Here is a 25,432-nt window from a genome sequence, read left to right as displayed (position 1 = left end):
CAGCGTCACCTGATTTGCAAGCACTATGGAAAACAACAATACAGAAAATTACTCATTTTACTGAACCATTCAAAGGTGAAGCAGTCACCTATGATTACCACCAACCACCCCCTTCCCCACACACACACCTACCACCTCTACAAACATACACACACACACACTTATCTTCTTTTTGATGTGCAGACAAATAATAAATCCAATTATCCTTCACCTCGACACACATCATGGCGAGCAACTATAAGATTTTCAAGATAAATTCCAAGGGACCAGCTGGTCTTGTTGACAGCCACGAAAACAAATACACCAATAAAAAGACAAAAAAAAAAAAAAAAAAAAAAAAAAAAAAAGAAAGTGAACAGAACAGTGTCACGTCCAAGGCTGTAGAGAATCATTATCATATTACAACATATTCGGTCATGAAGGCTGGATCATAGAGACAAATGCTGCAATCATCACATTTTCTGTATCATGTCAGTCCAAACACAATTCTATTTATTACTTCACTCCTTGTAAATGATGTTGGTGATATTTTTTGTGAAAAAACATACACTTGTAAAGGTTCTTTGTGGGTTCTATGGATAGTTACGGGTTCTTAGTTTCTAAAAAGGGGGTCTATGTGGAAAATTCCCTGATAAGGAAACACATTGCAGGGTGCTACATAGAACCCTTAAGGCTAAATAATCAAATAAAAATTAAGTGTTCATGATTTTTCCTGAGTTTTTTCTGTTTTCTATGTTTTTTTAGAAGAGTGTATAAGGTTAGTGCGTAGTTTTATCAGTATTTAAAACAAGAAACTGTTTTCAAAAGTACTGGCACTTCACAATTAATATTTAGTGAAAACAACACTGAGTCTCTTCCTGTAATTTCTAACAAAGTTAGAGACACTTGTAAAGGGATTTTAGACCATCTCATTATGCAGAACATTTCAAACACCTTTATATTATTAGGTCTGTGCATGCTGAGTTTCCTCTTCAATTAAGATCCAGGGTTTCACCCAAGTTCCAATCCACAGGCTGACATGCTCCTTGTGAAACGTTTATTTTTTTCCCTACAATTATTTCTGTGTTGATGTGCATTTCGGTTTTGGTTAAATTTTCTTGTTTAAAGAAATACAGCCAAGTCTTAACCAACTGAGTTTTGGGGTGAAATATCCTGGTACTTTTTCGTGATGTTATGTTCAAGTTTTATACAAGCCCCTGAATTACCACAAAACAGTCCCAAAGTATCAATGGTTCACCACCGTATTTTACACTGAGCATCAGGTGCTTTTCCTTTTCCATGTATGCAGTCTCTATTCTCAAGTTATCCTCAACTAGTTTCTTGAATTTTTGCATAGAAAATCGTAATTATTCTGTGCAAAGTTTAACACAATTTTCACCCATTCTCTTGAAGGGTGCCAATATTTCTGGAGCTGACCGAATGAACTCTGATGGGCAATGAGCTATGATGAGTTCTGTAACCAATCCCAGGTACAAGCTGTTTCTGCTCACCTTATGCCAGTGGTGAGAAAATTGTGTTCAAGAACAGATGTATATGAAAAGAGGATATAAAGTAGAGCAATGTGTGTCCTTCAAGTTTTATCTTAACATGGAAGAAATTCTCCAAAATCTGTTGCTGTTAGTGGTGATTGCATGAGTAAATCATGTTTATCAGTAATAAAGTAAGAATGTAGTTGTGTAACAGTTGTACATGGATTTGTTCCAGGTACACTGCGTACCAACTGAGGAGGATAACAGGATTGCACATAATATTGCTGTATATATACATCGTTCTTTGAAATAAATGTGAAGTCTTTTTCTCAAGGAATTTCAGCATTAAAAGAATTGCTTGTGCTTTATCTTACTTGCCTGCGCTGTATGACCAAACAGAAAGGATAAAGTAGATGAGACACCAGACATAAATGGAAAACTGAACTAGGCTTGTGCAATATAGATTTTTGCCTGTTCATGATGTACCATTAAAAATAAATTTAATAAAGGATTTATTCATCCAAAACCAATAGCCTAAAAAAAAAAAAAAAAAAAGGAAAATGATATTAGTGATATTAATTTTCCGTGCAGTTGGGAACTGCTTGTTGGCAGTGGCAATCATGAAAACTCAGCTCGATGGTGGTTTATTAGGTGATACTACAGTTATAAACAGTAAGAAAACAGTGGATTATTAATGTAATCCTTTTACAAATCAGTTTCTAATGTGTAATAGGTCGGTTGGCTCAATCCCTCATTTTATTGGGGGAAGAAAGACTGCTTAGGTGTATTTTTGAGTGATACTCATACTAGTGTACTCTGATGTTAAATTGTAAAGCTCCTACATAAAATGCACCAAGGCTGGTAGGTCTGGTAATATAATATCAGAGTAAACAGCAATTAATATTGATTGAGTACAGAATTATTGTAGTTTAATAAATGGCAAAAGTCCTGTTTGACCTTTGCAAATTATAGCTTAACAAGAATTAGCCACAACTAAGTGAGAAAATGAGCAGTGTTTTTTCTTCATCTCACCCTGAAGAGTAGTTTGGCCACAGGTTTTTTGGCCAGCTGAGCAGGAGAGCACAGGTTCTGGTACAAGTCCGTGTCCACCATGCCAGGGTCCACAGCGTTAGCCGTTATTGGATCACCTCGAGCCCACAGCTGCTCCTGCAGGTGATAGGTGAAAAGCACCAGGGCCAGTTTACTCTGAGAGTACGCACCATGGGAACAGTAACACGACCTGAAATAGAGAGAGGTAGAATAGTCTTTTGTAAAATTGAGAGCTTCTTAATAGTCCAATTTTATTGACTATATCAGACACCCTACAAAACATATTTTACATGGTTTTAGATTGATGGATATGGGATGGACATCAGGCCCACACCATGAGGCTATATCATACTGAATTAATAGTATAACATTTTCAGTTAATAAATTAAATTATTTTACTTTTTTTTTTTACGTAAAATAGTAAAGAACTGGCCTCAAATCTTAACAAAGGTAATTTATTCATTGTTCTTTCTCAGAAAGACCAATTCCTCTGTAAACTCAACCATCCTTTATTCAAGCTCAGGCTGCTACTCACATACTTGATGTAGAACACTACAAGTTATTACATGGGTACATACAAGGTCCTGCGCTTGCTGTATTTCATTTTCTCCCTCGTCTGTATTTATTGCGGTGTTTGTAGTCGGCTCTTGTGGGAAGCCGGCAAACATTCAGTCAATCAATAGACACAAGGCTCAACTGGGTGTGCAGAATTATAGTCCTTGTGTCCTTGAGCAGCAAAGAATATCAGCAATATGCAGCTGCAGCGAAGGAGGAAACCTCTCAAACCCAAAAGCAATAAAAACAAGACCAGGGAAGAACAAGCAAACGGAAATGATACATTTTGAAGTGCCAGGTCACTGCTGGCGCCAGTTGGGTCTTGACCAGTGTAGGAAAAGGAAAGTGTTTAATATGACACTCAAGGACAAAATCATAGAGACTGAGCGTTGGAATATTTTCGGTTTGTAGGTAAAATTTTCATAGACTTGCAAATCTGACTGTAGTGTTTCTTACTGGGCTGTTTTTCTGGCTTATAAGATGATTATTAAGATATGAGATGAAAAGGGACAACATGTTATTTTCTTTTTATGCACTCACTCACCAATCACACACTTAGAGGGAAAAACATGCTTGCAAAAATTAATTCCTGTAATTACAAAAGCTGAACAATGGATAATATATGCCTTTACCTAGAACTACCTCTTCATTTTTTACAGTAATTTCTGAACCCAAGTTATACAAGAACATTCAGTGATCCAAGTTAATAAGGCTGAATGAATGTCATATGAGTGTTAAACATCAAATGGCCAATATATTTTATTAAGAACTAAAAGAAGCAAAAAGGGAATTTAATTTTGTATTTGTAAATTTCAATCTCGGTAAATGATGTTAGTTCAAGAGTAAGCAAACATAAATTACGCATTTTTATATGGTTGGTTTGAGAATTAAAGCTTGCTTTACCTGCCCTGCAGGTCGTTTAGGTCAAGTCTTCCTCCATAATGAGTGGCTGAGGACACTGTGACGATTCGGGAGTACCTCCCACTCTGCCCAGAATCTCTCAGCACGTCAAGCAGCAAGTTGGTCAACAAGAAATGGCCCAAATAGTTCAGTCCAAAGTGCAACTCAAATCCGTCCTCTGTCTTCCTTTCTGGGACCAGCATAACACCAGCTAGTGATGTGGAAAATGCAGAAAAAGCTCTAATATTATCTCAGAAAAGCATAAAATTATCAACTGCATTATGGGTAAAAGGAGTACAGAGCTCTATTCTTTTTCATAGATCATTTTATTCACAGCCAGTCTTGGTTATATTTGCGGGGGATTTGCCATAATAGACTCTAAAGCTATAATAAGCAGTGAAGCATGGGGGCTGTTAAAACACTGGTCTTCAGCCTGAACACAGATAAGGTGGCAAACTACATTACTAGAACAGATTCTGAGCCATAGGGGGGAAAGAGGCTCTAGACTAAAGTGGCTGTAAAAATGTTTGTCAGATTACCAAAGAGGGCATCCGAGGAGGAAAGGGGGGGTCAGATATCTCTGGGTGATTGTTGCACTAGCCCTCTCATGTCATTGACCCATTTTAGACACTTGGATTGTTCAATTGCTGAGGCTGAAGTGGTTTTGTCCAAAGAAATATAAAAAACAGTCGATACTGCAACTATCCCTGAAGTACCTTTTACCTGAAGTAAAAAAGGGAGTAAACTACCATTGCTTGTCACTGTGAGACCCTTAAGGGTATGTCCTTTAAGTACACTTCAAACATGACTAGAGCTGAAGCTCTGGGACTTCTGGTTCCTGAGAAACAAACCTCCCTGGGGCTCCAAATTGCAAATCTCTGGAATTCTGCAACAGACAACATTTGAAGTGCTTATAATGCTCATTAATATACTTCAAAACTATGTCCTCTGGTTCCTTAGGAATGAGCCCCCAGGTGCCCCAATTTGAAGCTGTGTATCTCCGGAATGCCACAAAGGACATGGACAAAATTTCAATTTATTATAATACTTGCAAATATGCTTCGAAAGAGACTGGAACTGAAAAATGGAATTTTACCTCAGCCATTGCCCTGAAGGTCTAATTATGTTCATTATTTTTCCCCATTTTCTTCCCCCAATTTGATCACCTGCCAATTCCCATCCACCTGCCAGTTCTCCCCTGTCATACAACAGCTAGTGTTGCTGTGATTGACAGAGGAGAGAACATGGCCAATTTTGCTCCCTTGGCTCCCAGCCACAAATGGCTGTGCCATTGTTGGGACTCACAATCTCTTGACAATAGGGTGAACGCTTTTGTTATGCCACTCGGAAACCCCTCGGGACTTTTAAAGGTACACTAAATTCACTTTCCTAGGAAAAAAGAGATGTACCAGAGTACAAGAGATGTAACCTTGAGAGAACCATCCCAATGATAACCAATATATCTTTTTTTCAGAGTGCACCTTTCTCTGAAAATGTATTCACGGTTTTCTTCACTCAGTTATGACGGAGTGAAAGGGTGTCAAGATCACTGCAGGCCATGTTCACCTTGACCCAAACCTTTCTGCCTTGATGCTTGAGCTCGCTGGAAACCACCTTGTGCAAGGTTCCATTATGAACAGCGAGTGCTGGATAATTTGACACAGGGGAGAAGTCATTATGGCATGGAAATAAACAGTGCTTAATCCGTGCCAAAGATCAAGCCCCCCATTGTCTTTGTGCACAACCTATTCTCAGGAAAGAGCATCAGCTTTACAACATATGCTCCATCGTAATTCTCTTTAGAGAATTACTGCTTGGCTCCTTTGAGCACATGGTAATCAGGATTACAGCAGCACTCTGTTCAATGATGTAATTAAAACCAAAATTAAGCTTTATGCTCTTTTAATTCTACAAAGAGCTGTCAATTCAGATGCAACAATACTTCTGTAAAATAAATCATGTGTTTGTGGAATTCTTAAGAAAAACAGAATCTGCATCTACTGACTGGTCAAAATGGCTAACCATATCGTCTCTGTGCCACTGATGAGGCTCTCGGGGGTCAAGCAGTGACCTTTCCGCATCATTAGACCCTCAATGGGGCGGTACAGATGCGTTTGTCCTTCAGCTGTTATCAGCAGGAAGGGACGTGTGCCGGGAGGCAGAGGCAGAGAGAAAGAGAGAGTGAGCGTGAGAGAGAGAGTGAGTGTGAATTATTAATTCTCCCCTGTTTGAGACAGGACGGAGTGTGACTGTTCCTGTCGTCTGCGACGTTCCCTGGGGAAGGCTGCTAAATAGGAGCCATCTAGTTAAAAACAAACGACCCCTAAGGCCCCGAGGACCTGGATCAGACACTTCAAAAAAAAAAAAAACCACAGGAGAGCTGGATTTCTATTGAAAGTGCCAGGTGGACAGTTCTTAACTGTGATCCTTGCTAATTTTGAAAGCTTTGGCACAGTTTTGGAAAGAACTCCACAGGCACTCTGGACAAGAACTCTGTATTCAGACTTAAGGGTTAGGAGTTACAGGGTTTTGGCAAGAGGTTGTGAAGGCCTTAAAGTCACCAGAAACTTGTTTGGAAAATCTTTTTATGTTAAATATTGAAAAGATTGACTTGCTGCTTTAAAAAAAAAAACCCAAAAAGGTACACACATACCTACACCCTTCCTCTCATCGAGGAATCAAATCTCTTGTATACTCATTGGTCCCACAGTGGTTCTTTTTTTTTTTCAAAGACTGTATATACAATAGAAAAAATAGAAAATTCCTTCAAGCTTCTATTTGCCTGCCCCTTTTCCCTCATCAACCAGAGCTGCATGGCTTGCATTTGCATACTGGAATGTGATAGGCTCTTATACTTTATTATATAATAATATGATTTTTTAAAAGGAATGTAGTAAAACCATTGTAGTTTACAACTTGTCCTTCTGAGCATAATGCCTAATGACCAAGCCAGAGGCGAGAGTGCAGAAGAAAATATCCTCAGAAGACATGAAGAAATCTCGAGAGGAAAGAGATGCAAAAGGGGACCTGTTCTCTTCTGGGTGACACCAGATAGTGCTACTATAAATCATTATAGTATAAGGGGTTTAGAAGTGTAAAGACAAGTTCAGGGTGAGTGTACGTGTTGTTCTTATACTTATCATTTGAGTGCTCAAGTGCTGAGCCTTATAGTTTGGGGAAAAAAAAGTATATAAATATAATAATATAAAAGAAAGCACATTAAAAGCTCTTTCAGTTTGTTGCTCTTAAGGGAATGGCCTTAAATGTTCTTTACATCAGAGGGTTTTTTTCTTCTACAAAAGGGTCCAAGTAAAACCCCTGTAGGAATCTAAAGAACCTTTGAGGTTTGATACTGAAAACCAGGTCATGATTAACACAAGCAAGCACCAAAACAGCTAGGACCAAAATCTTGCAAAGCACATTGACGATACACCCTATCTGTTTAATACTAAAGCTCTAAATCTCTAAAACAAACAAAAGAAAAATCGATTTTGCACTGTTAAGGGTTCTTTGGTTTGATCTTCTGGGGAAACTTCCAAGGAACTTCCATTAAAGAAGCTTCCAAGTACAGCCCCTTCAGCAAACTGTGAATTCCTCCAATCCTTCATTTTGTTCCTCTGAAGAAGCACTGAAAGGATCTTGAGAAACTTTACTTGGAAAATTATGTGAAGGAGAAACCCAAGGAACCTTTAAACACCTTTTTTTCTAAGAATGTAGCTGCTCTTTATTTATGATGCCGAGTGATCCATCAGGGCTACATACCGTTATTGACGAGAGTGTGTAGAGGCAGACCCCTGGCTTTAAATCTCTGCACAAACTGTCGCACGGACTTCAAGGAGGCCAAGTCCAGGTACATGAACTCCACTGCAAACAGAAGTGCAGCATAAGATCATTACTAATGCAACTACATCCAACCATCGATCATTTAAATCAATACAGTGCCATTTATTCTACGAGCTTACAAAGAGCTCAAACAGAATGGCTTATTGTCACGACTTCCATATCAACAAAAAAGCATTCGTGCCATTTCACACTGCTTTAATCAGCTGAATAAATGATTAACATTTATTTATATATATTTTTATGTATTTAAATATTGGGAAACGCAGAGATGGCAAGTTTAAAACTGTCAAGTTTAAAATTGAAGACAAAAAAGCAAAGCCTAAGTGAGATGCAATACTCAGATGACTGAAGAAAGTTTTTACAGCCAAAGCCAAATTAGCATTCCCATATACCTACACCTTCATGCAGATGCCCATTTTTGTTACAAAAGTCCACAAAATACACATACACAAGTACACAAGTATAAACACAGAAGTACTGTGTACATAAAGTATACCACGCGTCACGTTTCTGACTCTGTCTAAAGACAAAAAGTCATTCTGCATGCTGGCTGAAAGTCATCAAGCCATGCACGTGTACTTCTTCATGGAGCGGTTCACCCGCTAACCTTTCTCTGGGTTCCTCTGGGTCTCCGATCAAAGTAGATTTCCAATTAAACGACATATGAAGGGTGAATTGCTCATCAGTTTATACTGCAGACAAAGTGTGGATAAAACATCCAACTACAGCTGGTCCAAATATCCTGCCTGAGATGCTTAACTTCCTCAATTCCACATAAAACAATCAAATTTTTTCTTTGCACTTCATTTAAAATGTTTTGGATCTAAATTACTCAGCATTTTGATCAGGAAAGCTATTGTGGAGTGTAAAAGTTTGCACACCCTTGGGATAAAACAAAGAAGATGAAATGTAATTAACAGCAACAAGATGTTTAGTGTGTTCAGTTTCACAGATGTTCCTTAAGACAAGTAAATATAAACAGTAAACTAGTGCATCTTACGATATTAATAGCGGGGAAAAAATATGAAATCAATTCCAAAGAGGGCAGTTTCTTGCTATAAGTGGTATAAATAGTTGCTTAAAGTCCCCGGACCACCAGGGGGCACCATGATTTTTAAAACAGATATGAAAAAAGCAGACTTGACTATCATTAGGTGGAAAGGTTTATATAGGCAGTCAAAAGGTGTAAAAAGAATCGAAACTGCAATATACATAACTAAGGTAACTATCTTCAGAGGATCAGAGGATTGTTGATGTAACTGAAATGAAAAATGTTTGTGGCTAACTAGCTAGCTTAGAATCCAGAGCTAGCTAAGATCTGGTGCCTTGTTCAGTTGTTTTTATTTTATTGTTTATTAAACTGTTTTCCCTCATCCAAAATAATGAAGTATTAATTCTGTTCACTCTTGCATATAAAATTATATGATTGGTGTGGGTGGGGGAGACCTGAGAGAATTGGCACTTAGGGGCCCCAAATGTTCAGAAACGACCCTCAAAATGTTGCATTTCCATTTCTGGAAATGATAACAATATTCTCTAATATCCTGTTTGCTCATCCTTTGCCTTTAGATCCACTGAGCCGTTTTTCAGTGATATTCAGTAGAAAATGTGCAAAATAGCTTTTTTTCATTCAATAACAGAAGGGATGCAAATGTTTGCACTGAACTGTGTAAGATTCCGCCTTCTGAAAAAGCCCTCGAATGGAAAATCAATAAAGTAAATTGTTTATATCACCAGCCTCTTACAATTTGCACATCAAATAAACTCATTACACTGACACAACGTTTACAAAGCCTGCTTAATATCGATCATGCGAAGATCAAGATATCTGCGTGGGTGAGCTGGACCCTAACAACCATTTTATACAATCTGACGACTCCCCCGTGTCTCTGTTGGGGGGGGAGAAGAGAAAATCTTTTGTGTATCTGACTCTGGGCCTCCGCTTGCCCCCGGTGTCAACTCTAATTAGTCACGTTGTTCATTCCATCAGGCAGGAGGAACCTTTGAGCTAATAACGGCAATGAAAGTTATTACACAATTACCAGAGTGGACACGCCTCAATTGTCACAGGCCACAAAGAGTCAAAGGCTATGATGAGGGTTAACTACGGCTAAAGGGAACGAGACAGAAAACGAATATAAACACGTCCAACTGCTGCCTGAGGAAATGAGGAAATGTTGTTCATATTAGAACCAATTATTTCCTCATTCCATCCTTTACTTTTTTTTTTTTTAAATAAATCAAGCTCTACAATGAACTACCATGTTTAAACCAGTTTAAACCACAGCGCTATTGAATTTTCAACTCTGATTGGTCAGAAGGTGTTGATTAATTTCCCATAATGGTACCTGCGACTGTAATTCAAATCACAGGTTTATATTAACGTGCTCTTTCTAATGCGTTAATGTTTCTATTGTAACAAGTTATGCAGGGATTGTGTGGTCGATGCTCCACATAAATGGATGAAAAATTGTGAAATTGTTGACATATTTAAGTTTTCTATAAGAAGAAATTCATTTTTGGAAGGAGTCTCCAGTGTCAGTACTTTGTAACAGGCAGCGGTACAGCTGTAACTTTAAGTTTTCCAACACAGGAAAGTCTTCAGGACAGAGAAGTTTGCTCTTTCTATTTCTTTCTTTCTTTTTTTTTGTAACATGATATGCTGCATTTTTTTTGTCCTATTTACTTCAAGGGAAATTTTTCAGTCTTATATTATCTGCTTTCCTAACCTTTGTTCATAACAGATGAATATTATCAGTGAACCAGGGTAAGTGCAACAAGGGGTTAAACTAGGGGTAAAGCTATACAGAGGCCCTGACAGGAGACATTTTAGCCAAGATAGCTAACATTTGCTAGCTAGCAAGCTACCCATCGCTGACAGTAACTACTTAAATATAAATTAATAAATTCGTACAAATTATAATTATGTACCCATAAAAAACTAGACTGTAACAAAGGAAAACAGCTAACAGGTGTGGTAGTGTTAACGTAGCTAGCTAACAGCTAGCCCCTGCTAGCAAAGTTTTCTACTCAGAGAAAAAAAAAACAACTTGGCCTGTGCATTATTCAGATGCTGAACACTTGTTTGTGATGGTACCTTATAAAAAAAAAAAACAAAGCACACCCCTTCACCCCTCCAGTTATATGCATTATCATTGCTTTAATTACCTTAGCTATTCATGTTATGCTAATTCTGGTATTTGGCAGGTTCGCTCCCCCTGACACTCGGCACAATAGCTGAGGAGAAACGAGGTCGCTTATTACAAAGTGTGCGACGTGGCTCGCCTCTAGACGCTAAGTGGATTATCGGTAGCCTTAGCCTGTAGCGGGCCTCTGTGGATGACGGGATATGGAGGAGGCTTGCTGGCAAATACAGCTGGCAAAAAAAAAAAAAAAAAAAAAAAAAGTGTGTGGAGGAAAGATGGACTAAAGGGATTCTGTGATTTGTTTTCCAGCAGATCTTTGGTTTGAATTTGGGGGAGGTTTCAGTTTCATCACAGCAAAAAACGAAGCTGACTTGCCCGATTTATTTTTGTTCCAGGTTAAAAGTATGTTGATATGGCAGATTGTCTTTAACGTTTAGATCCAGATATGAGGTCCAAAAGACTTCATTTAATCTAAAACATCAAATCAAATAAAATTGCACTCAGTGTTCCTGGGACAGGCTCCAGAACCACCACCTGACCAGCATAAAGCGGTTACTGAAGATGAATAAAACAATGAAAACAAATAAAGAAATAAAATAAAAAAATGTTTAGTAAATATTCCAATTAAAATTCCATTAGTAAGAAACCCTATTGGATTCATATAGACCCTACGACTGTGAGTGGTTTTTCTTCTTACATCCAAGGCTTAATTAAGTTACAGTACAATCCTGAAATATTGGCACCCTTTAAGAGAAGAGAACGGGCAAAAATGACTGTAAGAAATAAAGGATTTCTCTTATGACTCAAATTCTGCTCTCAAACAGTTAAAGAAAATTAAATTGTAGCATTTTAACAAAGTGAGGCCTGAGCTGAAGAAAGCATTCTGCATGAAGGAGGGGCCAACGTGTCTCCGCCCTTGTTAGAGGCTGTTATTAGAGACTGTTATTCTCTCCATTGGATTATTAATTTTGGGGCATTTAGATAATTTTGCAACCAGTGTTTTATAGGAAAAAAAAATGCATTACTTATGAAAATGTTTGTATGTTTAAGCTTAAAGTCACACTCACTGCATATATTATACATTTATAGTCTTATTATATTATTATAGCCTTCTTCCCCTGTTTTCAAGGCCTATAAATTTATGACTGGCTGTAAACGATTGACTTAATGCTAAATAAAATTCAGCTAAGCTGCAATACAAGATGGACTACTCCCACAATACGATCCGTTCTTTCTGTCTTGATGCTTAAAGATTTGTGTTTGTACATGCTCCTTCCGAAATGATTCCTGGAAAATTAAAAATCAATCAGTCCAAAAATGGCATATCAGACTTCTCTGACAAAATATCTTTATGATACACCTCTCTCCCCGTCTCTGTCTCTCTGTCGTTCTCTTTCTGACTAAAACAACATTTTGCAGCATGGCGAAATGACCTTGAAAGCCTGCGAGCCGAAAGCGCTTCTCCTTCTTCCACCCCTGTCTGTCAGCCGCGACTGTAATTTACACATTAAATGAATTAACCATATCACTCACCAGCCAATCATCAAGCATGCCTCGGACTATATTAATTTGCATTTTAATCTGACTTCTGACGTTAATTGTCTCCTTGCTGTCTCCCTAATTGATTCAATATATCGCGTTGAACTTTTGATAGCTGAAGCCAAGAATGAGTGTCATTTCCTGTACATGCTGTGGTGCCTTCTGGCTGATGAAGGACACTCCTGATAGGGCAGGCTTTACAGAGACACTTTTCACACCAAAAAATGACTACTTCACTAACAACAGCATAACATTGACAGAAAAAAAGTCAAACTTTGGATTTGGGCCATTCAAACCAGTAATCTAGCTGTCTGTTAAAACAAAAACAACACCTGAATCAGTCACTGCATACAGCATGTCCCTGTGGGACGTCCTTGCCTGAGGAGACGATACACTCCCTGGCTGCTTTTTAGCTGGTGGGACCTCCGAGCTATCAATCCACTTCATCCATCGCTGGAGAAGTAAGCAAGGGAGAACAAAAATATTCACTGAGAGCAGTGAGAAGACTGACAAACACTGGAAAAAAAAAAAGACTGTCACACTGTTGATAAACGATTCAGTTGTAACCATTTCATACCCTTTCACACCAATAAACGCTATCATCATCGCTATTACTATGATATATAATTAATATGTTATACACTGGCATTATATAATCATGCTTCATATTATCAGCATACAGCTGTTTGACTATTTATATTCACCGCTGTTCATAATAACATATCTGAAGTATCAGCTTGTCGACATCGTGCTCTGGGCACGGCACGCGTGGTTCCTGAGCCGACTACTCAACCGCATAATTAAACTAATTATAGTCACGCAATCACTGTAATTACCAAGCACATTACACTAATTGCCCTCTTTGCGGGGAGAGATCGACTTCAATCTGGCAACCCTTCATTAGTGCAAAAACGCTCACCCATGTCCCAAACACATTACTTAGTAAAAGCACTCGCTGACAGTCCATTAGCTGCGCTTATAAATATTGTAATAAATGCTTAATAAGGTGATTAGTACATCAGGGTGAGGTTATAACTGCTCAATAAAGCTAAGCTCTACAAGTAGACCCACATACAGAATATGTTGTAGTCACTTCACAATCACATCTGAGTGAATATCAAATAAAACTGGAGAGAAAACTCAATTTCTAAACCTTACAGCGAAAACGAAATGTTAATTTTCTCTCACTGTCTCTTAAAGCCAATCTTTCCTCACTGCCGCTCCCATTCACGTACTTATGTACTTATGCATAATCCTCTTAAGATTTGCCAAGGAATCCCACACACACACACACACACACACACACACACGCACACACACAAAATGCGTCCCTTAAATGTGTCCCTTTCAGAGCCTCTCATCTTGTTCATTTTCCAAGCAGCCAGCGAACTCTTTCTCTCATCTCCACGCTTTTCTTATCTCTCAAAGCTCCACCACTTCGCTCCAGTGGCCTGAGAGAGATTTTGAGAGCGAATCCTGAACTGGCTCATATCAGTGAGGCAGCAGTGTGTGTATAAAACACAATGTGAGAAGTTCATGAGTCTGAGTAAGAAGAAGTGAGAAGTTAGTGCCTACTGTTCTAAATCTGAGAAGATCTGATTGTCTGACAATGTACAACCCTGATCACTGTATCTCACAGCTGCATGCACATTTTCAGTGCATGTCAAGATGATGTTATAATGAAGGAATGAAATTAGTTTGGACTGTGCTGATATAGGAAAATAATCAGCGATGGGATAGTGTGATGTGGCCCAATGCACTGCAAGTCCTGGGGTGTTTTACCCTCTTACACCACGTACCTATTACATATTCCCAATGGTAATTTTTTTTTATTTATTGAAGCACAACACATCATACTTTCCCTCAAGCTCAAAGTCCTCTGTCCTGAAGACTTTTCCATAAAACTTTAAAGTTACAGCTTTACCTCTAACCCTTACAAAGCGCTAATCCTGGAGATTCCTTCCAAACTATACTAAATAAACATCTTACAGAAAACCAGACCAGAAACCATTGCACAGTTTTTAAATCCATTTATGTTGTGTGTCCAGTGTACAAGCCCCTGTGTTGTTACTTTAGCAACAATAACGTATTAGAACCAGCACATTAATATAAACCTGTCATGTACCTTTTTGTATATGCACACTTTTGTACACACTTTCCAACAGGAAAAAAATGTATAAAATATGACTTGTCTATAGTATCCTGTCTTTCTTTATTTTCAAGAGATTTGTTTGAAACACTTAGTTCAAGTACATGTGGTTGGCGGTTTGCATTGCTAGTCAGACCTGTGAATGTAGGAAGTTCTTGGCCATGTTTTTTTGAAGAAACATACAAGACTCTAGCGAGGTTTGGCTTGCAAGACTACTAAAACTAGCTAGACTAGCTGGTGGGTTTGAAGTGTCTTGGACTAAATTCGAAAGAAGCAGGTGGGTTAGTGACGCAATGGATCGGCACCAAGATTCTCAGTTGTGGTTCACAGTGTGCGTGTGGTTTCCTCCAGGTTGTCTGGTTTCCTCACACTCTAGAAACATGGGAGCTGGATTGGCTATACGAAATAGCCCCTAAGTGTGAATAAGTATGCAAACGTGTATGATGTCCTGCGATGGACTGGAGGGCGTATTCCCATCTCACACGAGTATTCCCATCTCAGACTCCGGCGCCACCTCAACCCTGAACAGGACAAAGCCCTTACAGAAGACTACGACTTATTTTCAGTATCTGATATACTGTCACATCCCTTATTAGGAAGGATTCATACAGGTTAAGAATTCAAACCTGCAGATTTTGCCATTAGGATGAGAATCCAAGACCTGAAAATGAATACCTGACCTCACACTGTGTTTTCTCCTGATTATGGTCTGACAGGTTGCCTCGTTATAAAGTAAATATACAGCCCAGCTTGTGGATCAGGACAATCAATCGCAAAAACCCCACTATCTCTCTAAGTCTCATCAATCGTAGTATAGGTGCCAGAGACAGTAATGAGAAGCCTAGAAACAGTCTGCCAGCGTGCCAGCTGGTGGGAGCTATGACTGGCATCCTGCCATTTCTCGACACCGACAAAGACATCTTCTTTCCTCGAAGAGCACCAGCGAAACACACACCATTGATGTGATGCCCGTGCGATGGCACTTCTGCCTGGCAACGGGGAAAGGCACAGGTGTGCCAATGTGGTGACTTCGTCTTGAAAACAAGCCAGATTGGACAGAGAGCCATTCTCCAAGGAGGAGGAGGAGGAAGAGGAGGAGGAGACTGGACATTGGCAGATCGGTAAAATTGAAGGAAGGATGGCTGTGATAAGATTTATCTCTCTCTTTCAGTGCAGGATGAGTAGAGTGGAAATCAATGAAAGGCATAAAATACAAGAGAGGATGAAGGGTTTCTCACACTCCTCCCCCTTGTGTCATGATTGCAGTGACACGGTCGGTATCTGATTAAAGGACAGGAGCGGATCATCAAGGTCAGGCTGATAAATACACCCTTACTGAAGGATGCTGTCTATATGCACGGAAGGTTGTATAGCTGCATGACACACACTTTTATGATAAAAAAGTGTGTGTGGCTGTGTAGCATCTTTGACACACAGCGTGTGATTGATAAGTGTTGGGCTGCTGAAGTAATTGCATCACACACAGGGGTCCTCGGCGGCCATTTTCCAAAAAAAACCGGCTCCACCGGGACACAGGAACAAAGCTGACTGTGCCAAGGTCTGTTCACTGTGGCAACGACCAGATGACTGCTAACAAACACACTCAGAACACACACTGACTACACACACACATACCAGATGCCCACTTGTCGTTAAAAAAAAAATGTTATTTTCCAGGCAAAAGTAAATGTATGTACAGTGAAATTATTATTTTATTAATAGCAAAACTGGGGATTTCAGGCAAATTATTATTCTGATTTTTAAGGCTTTATTCTGACCGCAATCTCAGCCTGACTTAAAAAATATTTTGGGATATTTATGTATGTACTGTGGACCAGAACAGACAAAATTAGATATGAAATATATCATGCATGTTTAAATGTATTCTCATTATCACGTCATCTGTCAATTAAACTCAGAGGGTGGAATATCAGATATCATCACGAAACTCTAAACTGGGAGTATATACTGCATGTCAGGATTCATTTATGTAAATCCCACTATATATATTAAGCATACACGCTAATGGCAAATGTCACATCAGCAGTGTTTCAACAATAACATGTAACACCAAAGTGATGGAAAAAAAATGCTGTACCTGTAACACAAAGAAAGGAGCTTTAATGTTACATGTCACACCAATATTTCCTGCTTCTGCCTTGCCTTGTCACAAAGGCACTGTGATAGTATGGGTCTGTGTGTTTGTGTGTCTCCAGCAGGCTGCCCTCGTTCAGTCACTCAGTGCTTCACACAGAGATACTTCTACAATGTGGAGGAGGCTAAGCTTTGAGAGCTGCAAGATTTTCAACGTGACATTATTTCTGTCACAGAACATCGCAGCATCTATTCACAGAGGTGCCAACATTGCTAACAAGAAAATCCTAGCAAGCAGAGAGAAAAACAGAATTGGACCACAAGAATTCTAGTGTATATCAGTGGATGAGATGAGTAAATTTTTTAGACATCTGTATCAAATATGAACCCTCTTGACCATCTCGGTGATGCTATCTTAACCTGTAGGAATTTTGCTGACAGTCCCAGTTCCATCATGTAGCTCCTAGCAGCCCTGGTGGATTCCTGCATACCATTGTATTTTTCCCCAAGATCAAGGTTGCTGTCTCTGAAACCAAACATTCATTGACCACAGTACTGCTGCACCATGCTCACACCGACAAAAATATTTCCAATACCTAGTATACATTCATTCAATCATCTTTAGTATCCGATTTATCCTGGTCATGGTTGCAGTGGATCTGGAGCCTAAGGCAGGAATACACCCTGGATGGGACACCAGTCTACTGCAGAGCATATTCAAACACTCATTCACACTTTGGGTTAATTTAGAGCAGACATTCCACCCACAGGCTTGTTTTGGGAGGTGGGAGGGAACTCATGGACAACTTTAAAAACTCTCTACACACAGTAACCCGAGATCAGGATCAAACCGGGGATCCTAGAGCTAAAAGGCAGCAATGCTACCCACTGTGCCACCATGCCAAACAGGATACCTGACATAAAACAAAAATTGGATTGCATGCCACTGGAAATGGCTGGTGTTGGAGATGCAGTCCCATTATGCAGCTCCTAAAAGCCTTATAGAGCTATCCAATGATGGATTTGTGTATACTGTTGGTTATTTTACCAAACCATGCAGTCCCATCACTTGAATCAGCTGACTTGGCAGGCCTTGGCAGGGAATGCAGATGATTTGCAACCACCATGGACTTTGTGGCACATTGACCTGGGGTTACTCCTGATACCTTCCCTTGGACTAACTCCACAGTCTGTCAAACAGCAAGGAAGTGGGAATTGTGGTGGCTGGCTACTGGGTAGAATTCAATATACTTTCCATACCAATTTGCTAATACCAGTTGCTCAACCAAAGACCACTGCTGAGTAACCAAAATGGTCTCACACTTGCAAATTTGTAGCATAACTCAAGGTTTAAAACTCAAGGCGCAAAAGGTAAGGTTGGCATTAGTGGTTGGATTAGCCTTAGTACTTTCCCTTAAGACTTCAATGTGTGAAACCAAATAAAATCCAACCACATTGCCCTTGTTCATTCAAATTCGTACAAATTTCTCATGAGGTTCCCATCAGGTTGAAGGTAGATTCCTGACAGTTCACATCCAAAGTTGGTGTAAAGTATTTTGCTTTTTTAGTATTAAATTTCCTCTCTCATTTTCTTTTAGTATTAGCACTTAGATAGAACCACAAAAGATGGCACTCTCTGGCTCAGGTGCTCTCTTTGGCTGGGTCATGACCACTTGAACACAGCCCACAATGAGTCTCTGACTCACTGTCAGACCCAGTATTGCCAGTATTATTATTTCTTCTGAGGTACAAAGCTGAGAATTTGACTTTGCAGTTCTCCTCTTCGCCAAATCAGAAACGTACTGCCAGCGGACATCATTGTCCATTCAACTGCAGGAGCTGCATACAAATCATCTTTGTGCAAGGTCATCCCACTCTTTATTAGTGTTTGCCATGTAGCCACCAGGGTTATAAAACACTGTATCCTCTATGTAACTCTGACTTTTTTCTTTTTAAAATTTGTTTGTGCTTACGTCAAGCATCAGCTAATTTAAATCAGTGCCTGTTTATACAGTTGTTCTCTTTGGTCATTTTATAGAAATTCTATCTCTTAATCGATGGCATGAATTTGGTTGTCCATAATCAAGATCCCGAGAGCTTCACCTCCTGCTTCTGGATTGATTACAATTCGGGTCTGGTAAAAACCCTGATCAGCTTTTTAGCCATTATCATGCAGCCGTAATCATAGCTGAATCTGTTGTGTTAGAGCAGTAAACACGCCCGACCCTGCAGAGATCACCCAGTGCTCCGTAAACCATTAACACGGATGCTAATCCCTGTATATAATCACAGTAGAGGAGAAACATTAGCATGTTCTGCCTCTGCGTCTCTCTGTAATGAATCACATCCCCTTGCGAAGGTGATGAGTGGCTCTTGCTGGCAGTTTAAGCACCGTTTCCCGCTACAGGTGGTTTCACCTGACTGAGTGACATCATTAGCCTGTCGCTGAGTGCCAATGTGATGGATCGCACAGCACACAGGAGAGGCAACACACACAAACACACACACACAAGAAGACAGCAGCTGTCCCGGATCTGCCGTGTCAAAAGCAAACATGTTCATTTCTCGTTTAGTGCAAGCTCCCTGCACAAAGATTAAGCACTGAAGGTTGGGCCCATCTCGCTCTCTTTCTCTCTCTCCGTCTAGTTTGGAGAAATCGGTGGCATGTCGAGGCGCTGACAGTAAATCAGTGAGACGAAAGAAGGCGGATGGGTGGGAGTTTAAAGCAGGGATAAGGAGACGCCTTCATCCATATCGCATCTGCATGACAATGCGTCTGACCGGGGGACGGTGTTCTTCAGCGCCTGCGCATTTATCAAACGTTTTACTCCCATTTTCTGTCACGTAAACACAATCTTCCTGCCTCCTGCTACTTCTGTCTTCCTCATTCACTCCTTCTCACAGAAAAATTGGTTCCCTAGTGCACTTGAAAGCAAAACAGCACCAACAAAAAGTGATTCCAGATAGCTGAGAATAAATACAATGCATTTTTTTCCAAAAAAAAAAAATCCTTTCACGTTTCCTGGACACAATGAAATTTAATGCAAGTTTTGCTCATTCCCACAGAGTGCAGCGTCTGACCTGACACGTACCTTTCCTGTGTCCGCTCTCCTTCTGGATTTTCTTCACTGCAATGAGACCCTCCTCTTCCTCATTTCCAGCTGGAGGAGTAAAAAAAACAACAGGTTAATACAAAACTATCCAAACAAAAAATTTACAAAACACTAACATTTGACTGAACTTATAAATTTTACTAATTACTAATTAGAATTATTAAATTTAAGTACTAATAAAAAATTTAAACATGAAAAATGTTTAAAATGTCCATAAAAAAACAAAATTTCCAAACACAAAAGATGTTTAAAAAAAAATCAAATTATAAAAAATATATATATAATACAAAAATTCTGAACACAAAATTGATCAAAAAGATCAAATCCTAACTTTCCAAATACAAAAAATTATAAAATATAAAAATTTCCAAACAAAAACTGCTGAAAAAAAAGATCAAAACTTGCATTTCGAATGTAAAATATATAAAACAAAATTTCCAAATAAAACAAATTATCAGAAAGATTAATTTAACTAACAAATATTCAGACACAAAAAATTTAAACTAAATAAATAAATTTTAAAATGCTTCTATATGATAAATATAGAAAAGAAAATATAAAATACTTTTGTATTATAAATGTTATATATAGTATTAATCTAATGTTATCTATATGTTATACCCTATGTAGTGAGCGTATGTAGTGAAAAGGAAGTTACTTTAGAATTACTCCTACATTAAGGATGAGGCTGAGAATGGTAGATCTTTACACAGTTTGCCTAAGAAATTAAAAGTTTGGAGAAAGTTTCACAGCTAGTAATGTTTTTTTCATGTTTGGTACTGTTGCCTAAGGTTCTGAATCTTTCAACAAAGAACTGCACTGGATCTTTGAATCAATTATTTTTTCTGTTCTATGACCCTTCGTGGCAAGAGTTTAATTTTGTTTTTTGGGTTTAATGTCCTTGGGACCTCACATTAAGTGTTAAAAGCTCAGGGGTGTACTTCCTGTTGTCAGGAATATGACATGAACTCTCTCTCTCTCTCGCTCTCTCTGCATTTAAATGAACAGGTGAGGAGAGGAAATAAATAGTTCATGCATGGACCATTCTCACTGAATTTCTACAGTCTTTTTCTCCTCAGGTTACTGAAACCCACTCTCACACTGGCTGAAAAGTAAAAAAAACCTGTAGGATTTTTCCTAATATAATTATCTGTTGTGTATAACTCCAGTCCTAAGGTTGTTTTCCCCAGATTTAACAATTTTTATTTATTCATTTATCATACTGATGAACATGTTAGAGCTGGGAACAAACCTGTGCAAGATTGTGGTCCAGGGGAAACACTAAATTATGCAGTGTGCACTTCTGACCTAGAGCGATAACCAGCATAAAATCACTTACGTTCTAGCAGCTATAAACAGCCCCTTCCCTCTCCAGTATCTCTTTTCTCTCTCTCTTCAAGTAAGACAGATGAAACCTGAAAGTGCAAACTATTCTGTTCTGAAGACTTAAAATTACAGCTTTACCTCTGACTGTTACAAATTGCTGAAACTGGAGACTCCTTCCAAAAATATTAAATAAACAAGTCCTTACAGAAAACGTCATCATATCAACAATGGGCCTGTTTCACATGTGAGTGTTTTTGCTGCCAGAAGTAGCTTTCACAGTTGTAACTTTCACTACAACAACAACAACAACAACAACAACCTCAACTGCAACGGCCCGATTAAAGAATAAGAGCTTTTGTCATACTAGTAATAGTAATATTAGTTATTAATATAATTAATAATATAAATTCTGTCGAATAAATTTGACACTGAACAAACAAAACCACTCATCATTCTCACTACACGTGTTAACTCAGCTCTCGATTAACTAGCAATACAGCTAGCTAACATTAACAAACCATGCTATCATTGATTATGTAAGGAATTTTAACATGATTTAAACTTAACTTCCAAACTTAAACTAATGGAAATGAACTCTAAATGAAAGCATGGCTGAGTCTTGAGACCGAAAATCACTGAATCTTTTTCGAGGCCAAGCCTTCACTTTAGCTAGGTGGTGTCATTCGTGCATTGTGCCAATGATTATGCTGTTCACTAGAAGAAGGAATGATTTCTTATCAAACTTTGTGTATGGAAAATACAACGCAAACATTATTTTTACAAACTCTCGGTCGAAACAAAGACCATGTTCAGCGAGACTGAGGACGAGTACAAATGCAAATAAGTCTGAGACAAGTCCAAGTCAATACTGAAAACGTCTCGAGAGCAGACTTGAGTCCTACAGCGCTACGATTAGCTACATATCTAGCTGCATATCATCATGCTAACATCAGTTAATGTTACTTTACCCTGAGGGGTGTGAATGAATTCTTTCCACTGTGAGTGAAGGTGGTTAAAATTGCTGGTGTTGCTCTGGTAAACATTTGGCTATAAGGCTTACCAGAAACCATTTCACTCTGCATCTACGTTCTTCCAGTTTTCATGGGAAAAAATTCACGAAATTAGATACGTTAGATATACATTAGATATGTTTTTTAATCTGTTTATGTGGAGCATCCACCACACAGTCCCTGCGTAAGTTGTTACTATAGAAACGATAACATATTAGATCTATTAGAATTATTCCCTAAAAGCAGACAGTGCACTGTGGAGTGGAAAGGGCATGTCCTCGACACACATATCTGATGTGAGAGACTGTGAGACTGAGCGAGTGTGATGTGTTACCGATGACCACATGCGTGCCCAGGCTCGCCAGGTGTCGAGAAGTTTCATAGCCCATTCCTCTGGCTCCTCCCGTCACTATGGCAACCCTCCCATTCTGTCTGGGCAAAACTGATCGGGGAAAAAGGATGAAAAGAGAACAGGATTAAAAAAAAAAAAAACATTAAGGGAAAAAAATGATGCTACTTCTCGGCTTCCTGATGAAGGACACAGTGTCCATCTCACTGGGACTTCTGCAAAAAGGAACTGAAAAGTGTGTGTGTGTGTTTGTGTGTGTGTGTGTGTGTGTGTGTCTAACAGTGCATTATTTCACAGAATCATGCAGCAGGCGTCGTCTCAGTGAAATTTTAGGGTCAAGCTGGAAACAGTATCTGTAGCCAGGACGTACCGCTGGCAGCATGGAATAAAGTTTGTGACACTGAGATTCTGAGTTGAATTTTTATGTTTTATATGAAACTGAATATCAAGTTTTCAAAGTTAAGTTAAATCCAAACGTTTTGAGCATGTATGTATAGGTTTAAATACTCAGCTTCAGTTTAATTTTAGTCACATCATATGGACAAAATTCTAATACAACACAACATCAGAGAAATTCATTAGAAAAATGCACAGCTTTTTCAGTCGTTTCAGCCAATCAGCAGTCAGGAAATGATCAGCTGCTTTTCTCATAGTGAATCTGAATTTGATGCATTGAATTTGAAATCTGATGCATTGATTTGAATTTTGGACATTCATTTTTTTTTTATTTGATTGAATAGTGATTTGATTTGATCACTTAAGCCATTTTGCGGAATGAAATTATGGACGAAAATTTGGAAATTCATTGTCCGCTTTCCACTGGCTGGATTTGTATGACACATGGGTCGCATATGAATCAGGAAAGGGTTTTTCATCACTCTCTGTCTGTTATTAAAAGCATATTACATCTTTCCATCTGCCCTAATAACTAGTAACATCAACAGCCTTCACAAAATAGCATCAAGCTCCAAAACAAAAACAACTGAAAAACATGTAAAGGTAGAAGTAGCTAGTTTGTTAACATCAGGTTTATCTGAATTAATTAGCTGCCGATTGCTAGCTAATGAACTAGTCTAGCATTACATGAATTATTGTTACACCAGGTTTGTTTTATTTCACAAAATAGTAGCAAGATACAAAACAATAATAAGGCAATAATGATTTGATCATGTCAGGGTTTTTTTTTTTTTTGTGAGCGATTTAGTGAACTAGCATTTGATAGATATTTGAGTGTGTTGATATTCGTGCCCATATATGGAAAGCAGGGTTCGGGTTGGTACCGCTGCAGACTCATTTTAATCAATTTCAGATTAAGTCAACTTTAAAACATAATACACAATTTGACAAAAAAAGTATTATATTTCTGATTTACAAAATCCAGAATCCCAGGAACAGAAATATCATTCTTCAGATCGAATAAAAGTCATAAGAAGGTTTTAAAGTTTATAAGCTTTATAAGCATTTTAATAATAATAATAATAATAATAATAATTAGAGCTGATATCACACATATTCCAATTTTCCCATGTTTATGTATAATCACGGAGCTCATTTTGGTATTTTGTTATTTCTCATTTTAAGCACAGCATGAACTGACAGAAAATAACGGAAAACAGGCATGTACTCACAGCTTGTAATTAATTAAGTGAAGAGAAAGTATCAGATCAGTATTGGATAATGAGCTCACTATCAATTAAATGTGTAAAAAAATGAAAACAAAAAGGCTCTGTACATTTTTATTAACAGGAATTATAAAGCACTGCTGTAAAACAGCTAAGAATTATGAACTAAGTGAGCTTTAAGTAATGAATAAGACACATGGGGCATGCTGCTATCACAAATTATAAAGGATGAAGTAGTGTGATTCAGCCTGGTGCACTGATTATTGATTATTTTCCTATAACGGCACATCCTGAAGTGTTTTATATCTCTTCTACCTCAGCAATTTGCCAATGATTACAAATTATGTTTATTAGTGAACAACATATCATACTTTCTAACCGAGTATAGTTACATTTAATGTAATGTTGCAAAATATCCACAAGAGAAGTTAGCTCCTGTTATTACTTACGTTACAGCAGCTATAAACAGTCATTCCCTCACCAGCATCTCTTTTTTTTTATCTCTCTTGAAGTTAATAAGACAAAAAAAGACAGGTTGTCATGTTACCGAGAAACTGAAAAGCATAAACTCCTCCATCTTGAAGACTTTCCCATGGTGGAAAACTTACTGACTGTTGAAAAGCACTGTCACTGGAGACTCCTTCCATAAACGTTAAATAATCGTGTCCTGACAGAAAACATATCAACAATTAATTGTTTTCCTTTGTTAAATAACTCGTTTTTAATCTGTTTATTATTAGATCATGTCCTGTGAATGAGCTGTTACTATAGAAACGATAAAGAATTTGAACAAGCGCATTAATGTAAACCTGTGATTGAAATTACTCACTGGTACTTCTGTTATAGAAAATTAATCAACACCTTCTGACCAATCAGATTCAAGAATTCAACAGCGCAGTTGTGGTAAAAACACAGTTAACTGCTCAAGCATTGGTGTGTCAGCTGAGAGCCAGACATCTATGCAACACAAATTACACCATGTCCGCAGTCCTCAGGGACAACGTTTCCTCAGTAAGGCAAGTCTAAACTCGATTTAAAGAGTGCTCTATTGTTCAGCGATAATTGGATATCTCACTCCAAATCAAAGGAAGGACTGTGGTATTCTTTGCAAGATCGAATTCTTCTTCTCTGATCTATACCTTAACAGGACACAGACAGGTAAAGCTTCCTGTGCTGGCTGATCGCTATGACCAGCTATTTCTGCTTTTCTCCTGTCACTAATGCGTGTGAACAAGAGTCCATTGTGTAGTGCGTCTAAATCCCCTAC

At 38.5% G+C, this 25,432-nt stretch overlaps 1 protein-coding gene across 4 annotated transcripts in view; it reads right to left on the bottom strand.

Moving 5' to 3' along the window:
• dhrsx (dehydrogenase/reductase (SDR family) X-linked) overlaps window positions 1-25,432 on the bottom strand; it is a 40,936-nt gene that overhangs the window by 6,173 nt on the left and 9,331 nt on the right. For 2 of the 4 annotated variants that reach the window (XM_026932368.3, XM_026932366.3), the window contains exons 2-6: window positions 22,529-22,636; window positions 19,838-19,906; window positions 7,737-7,838; window positions 3,978-4,185; window positions 2,502-2,709 (exon numbers count right to left, since the gene is read on the bottom strand). In XM_026932368.3, the coding sequence (XP_026788169.1) occupies window positions 2,502-2,709; window positions 3,978-4,185; window positions 7,737-7,838; window positions 19,838-19,906; window positions 22,529-22,583 (642 nt within the window). In that variant the 5' untranslated portion in view covers window positions 22,584-22,636. The remainder of the gene's footprint in view (window positions 1-2,501; window positions 2,710-3,977; window positions 4,186-7,736; window positions 7,839-19,837; window positions 19,907-22,528; window positions 22,637-25,432) is intronic. The other 2 variants (XM_053230048.1, XM_026932367.3) reach the window with 2 other exon arrangements.

This window comes from Pangasianodon hypophthalmus, chromosome 26 (genome assembly GCF_027358585.1).
Source record: "Pangasianodon hypophthalmus isolate fPanHyp1 chromosome 26, fPanHyp1.pri, whole genome shotgun sequence".
Lineage (NCBI taxonomy): Eukaryota > Metazoa > Chordata > Actinopteri > Siluriformes > Pangasiidae > Pangasianodon > Pangasianodon hypophthalmus.
Note: the sequence above shows the minus strand (reverse complement) of the source record. Positions and strands in the feature narration are given on the sequence as shown.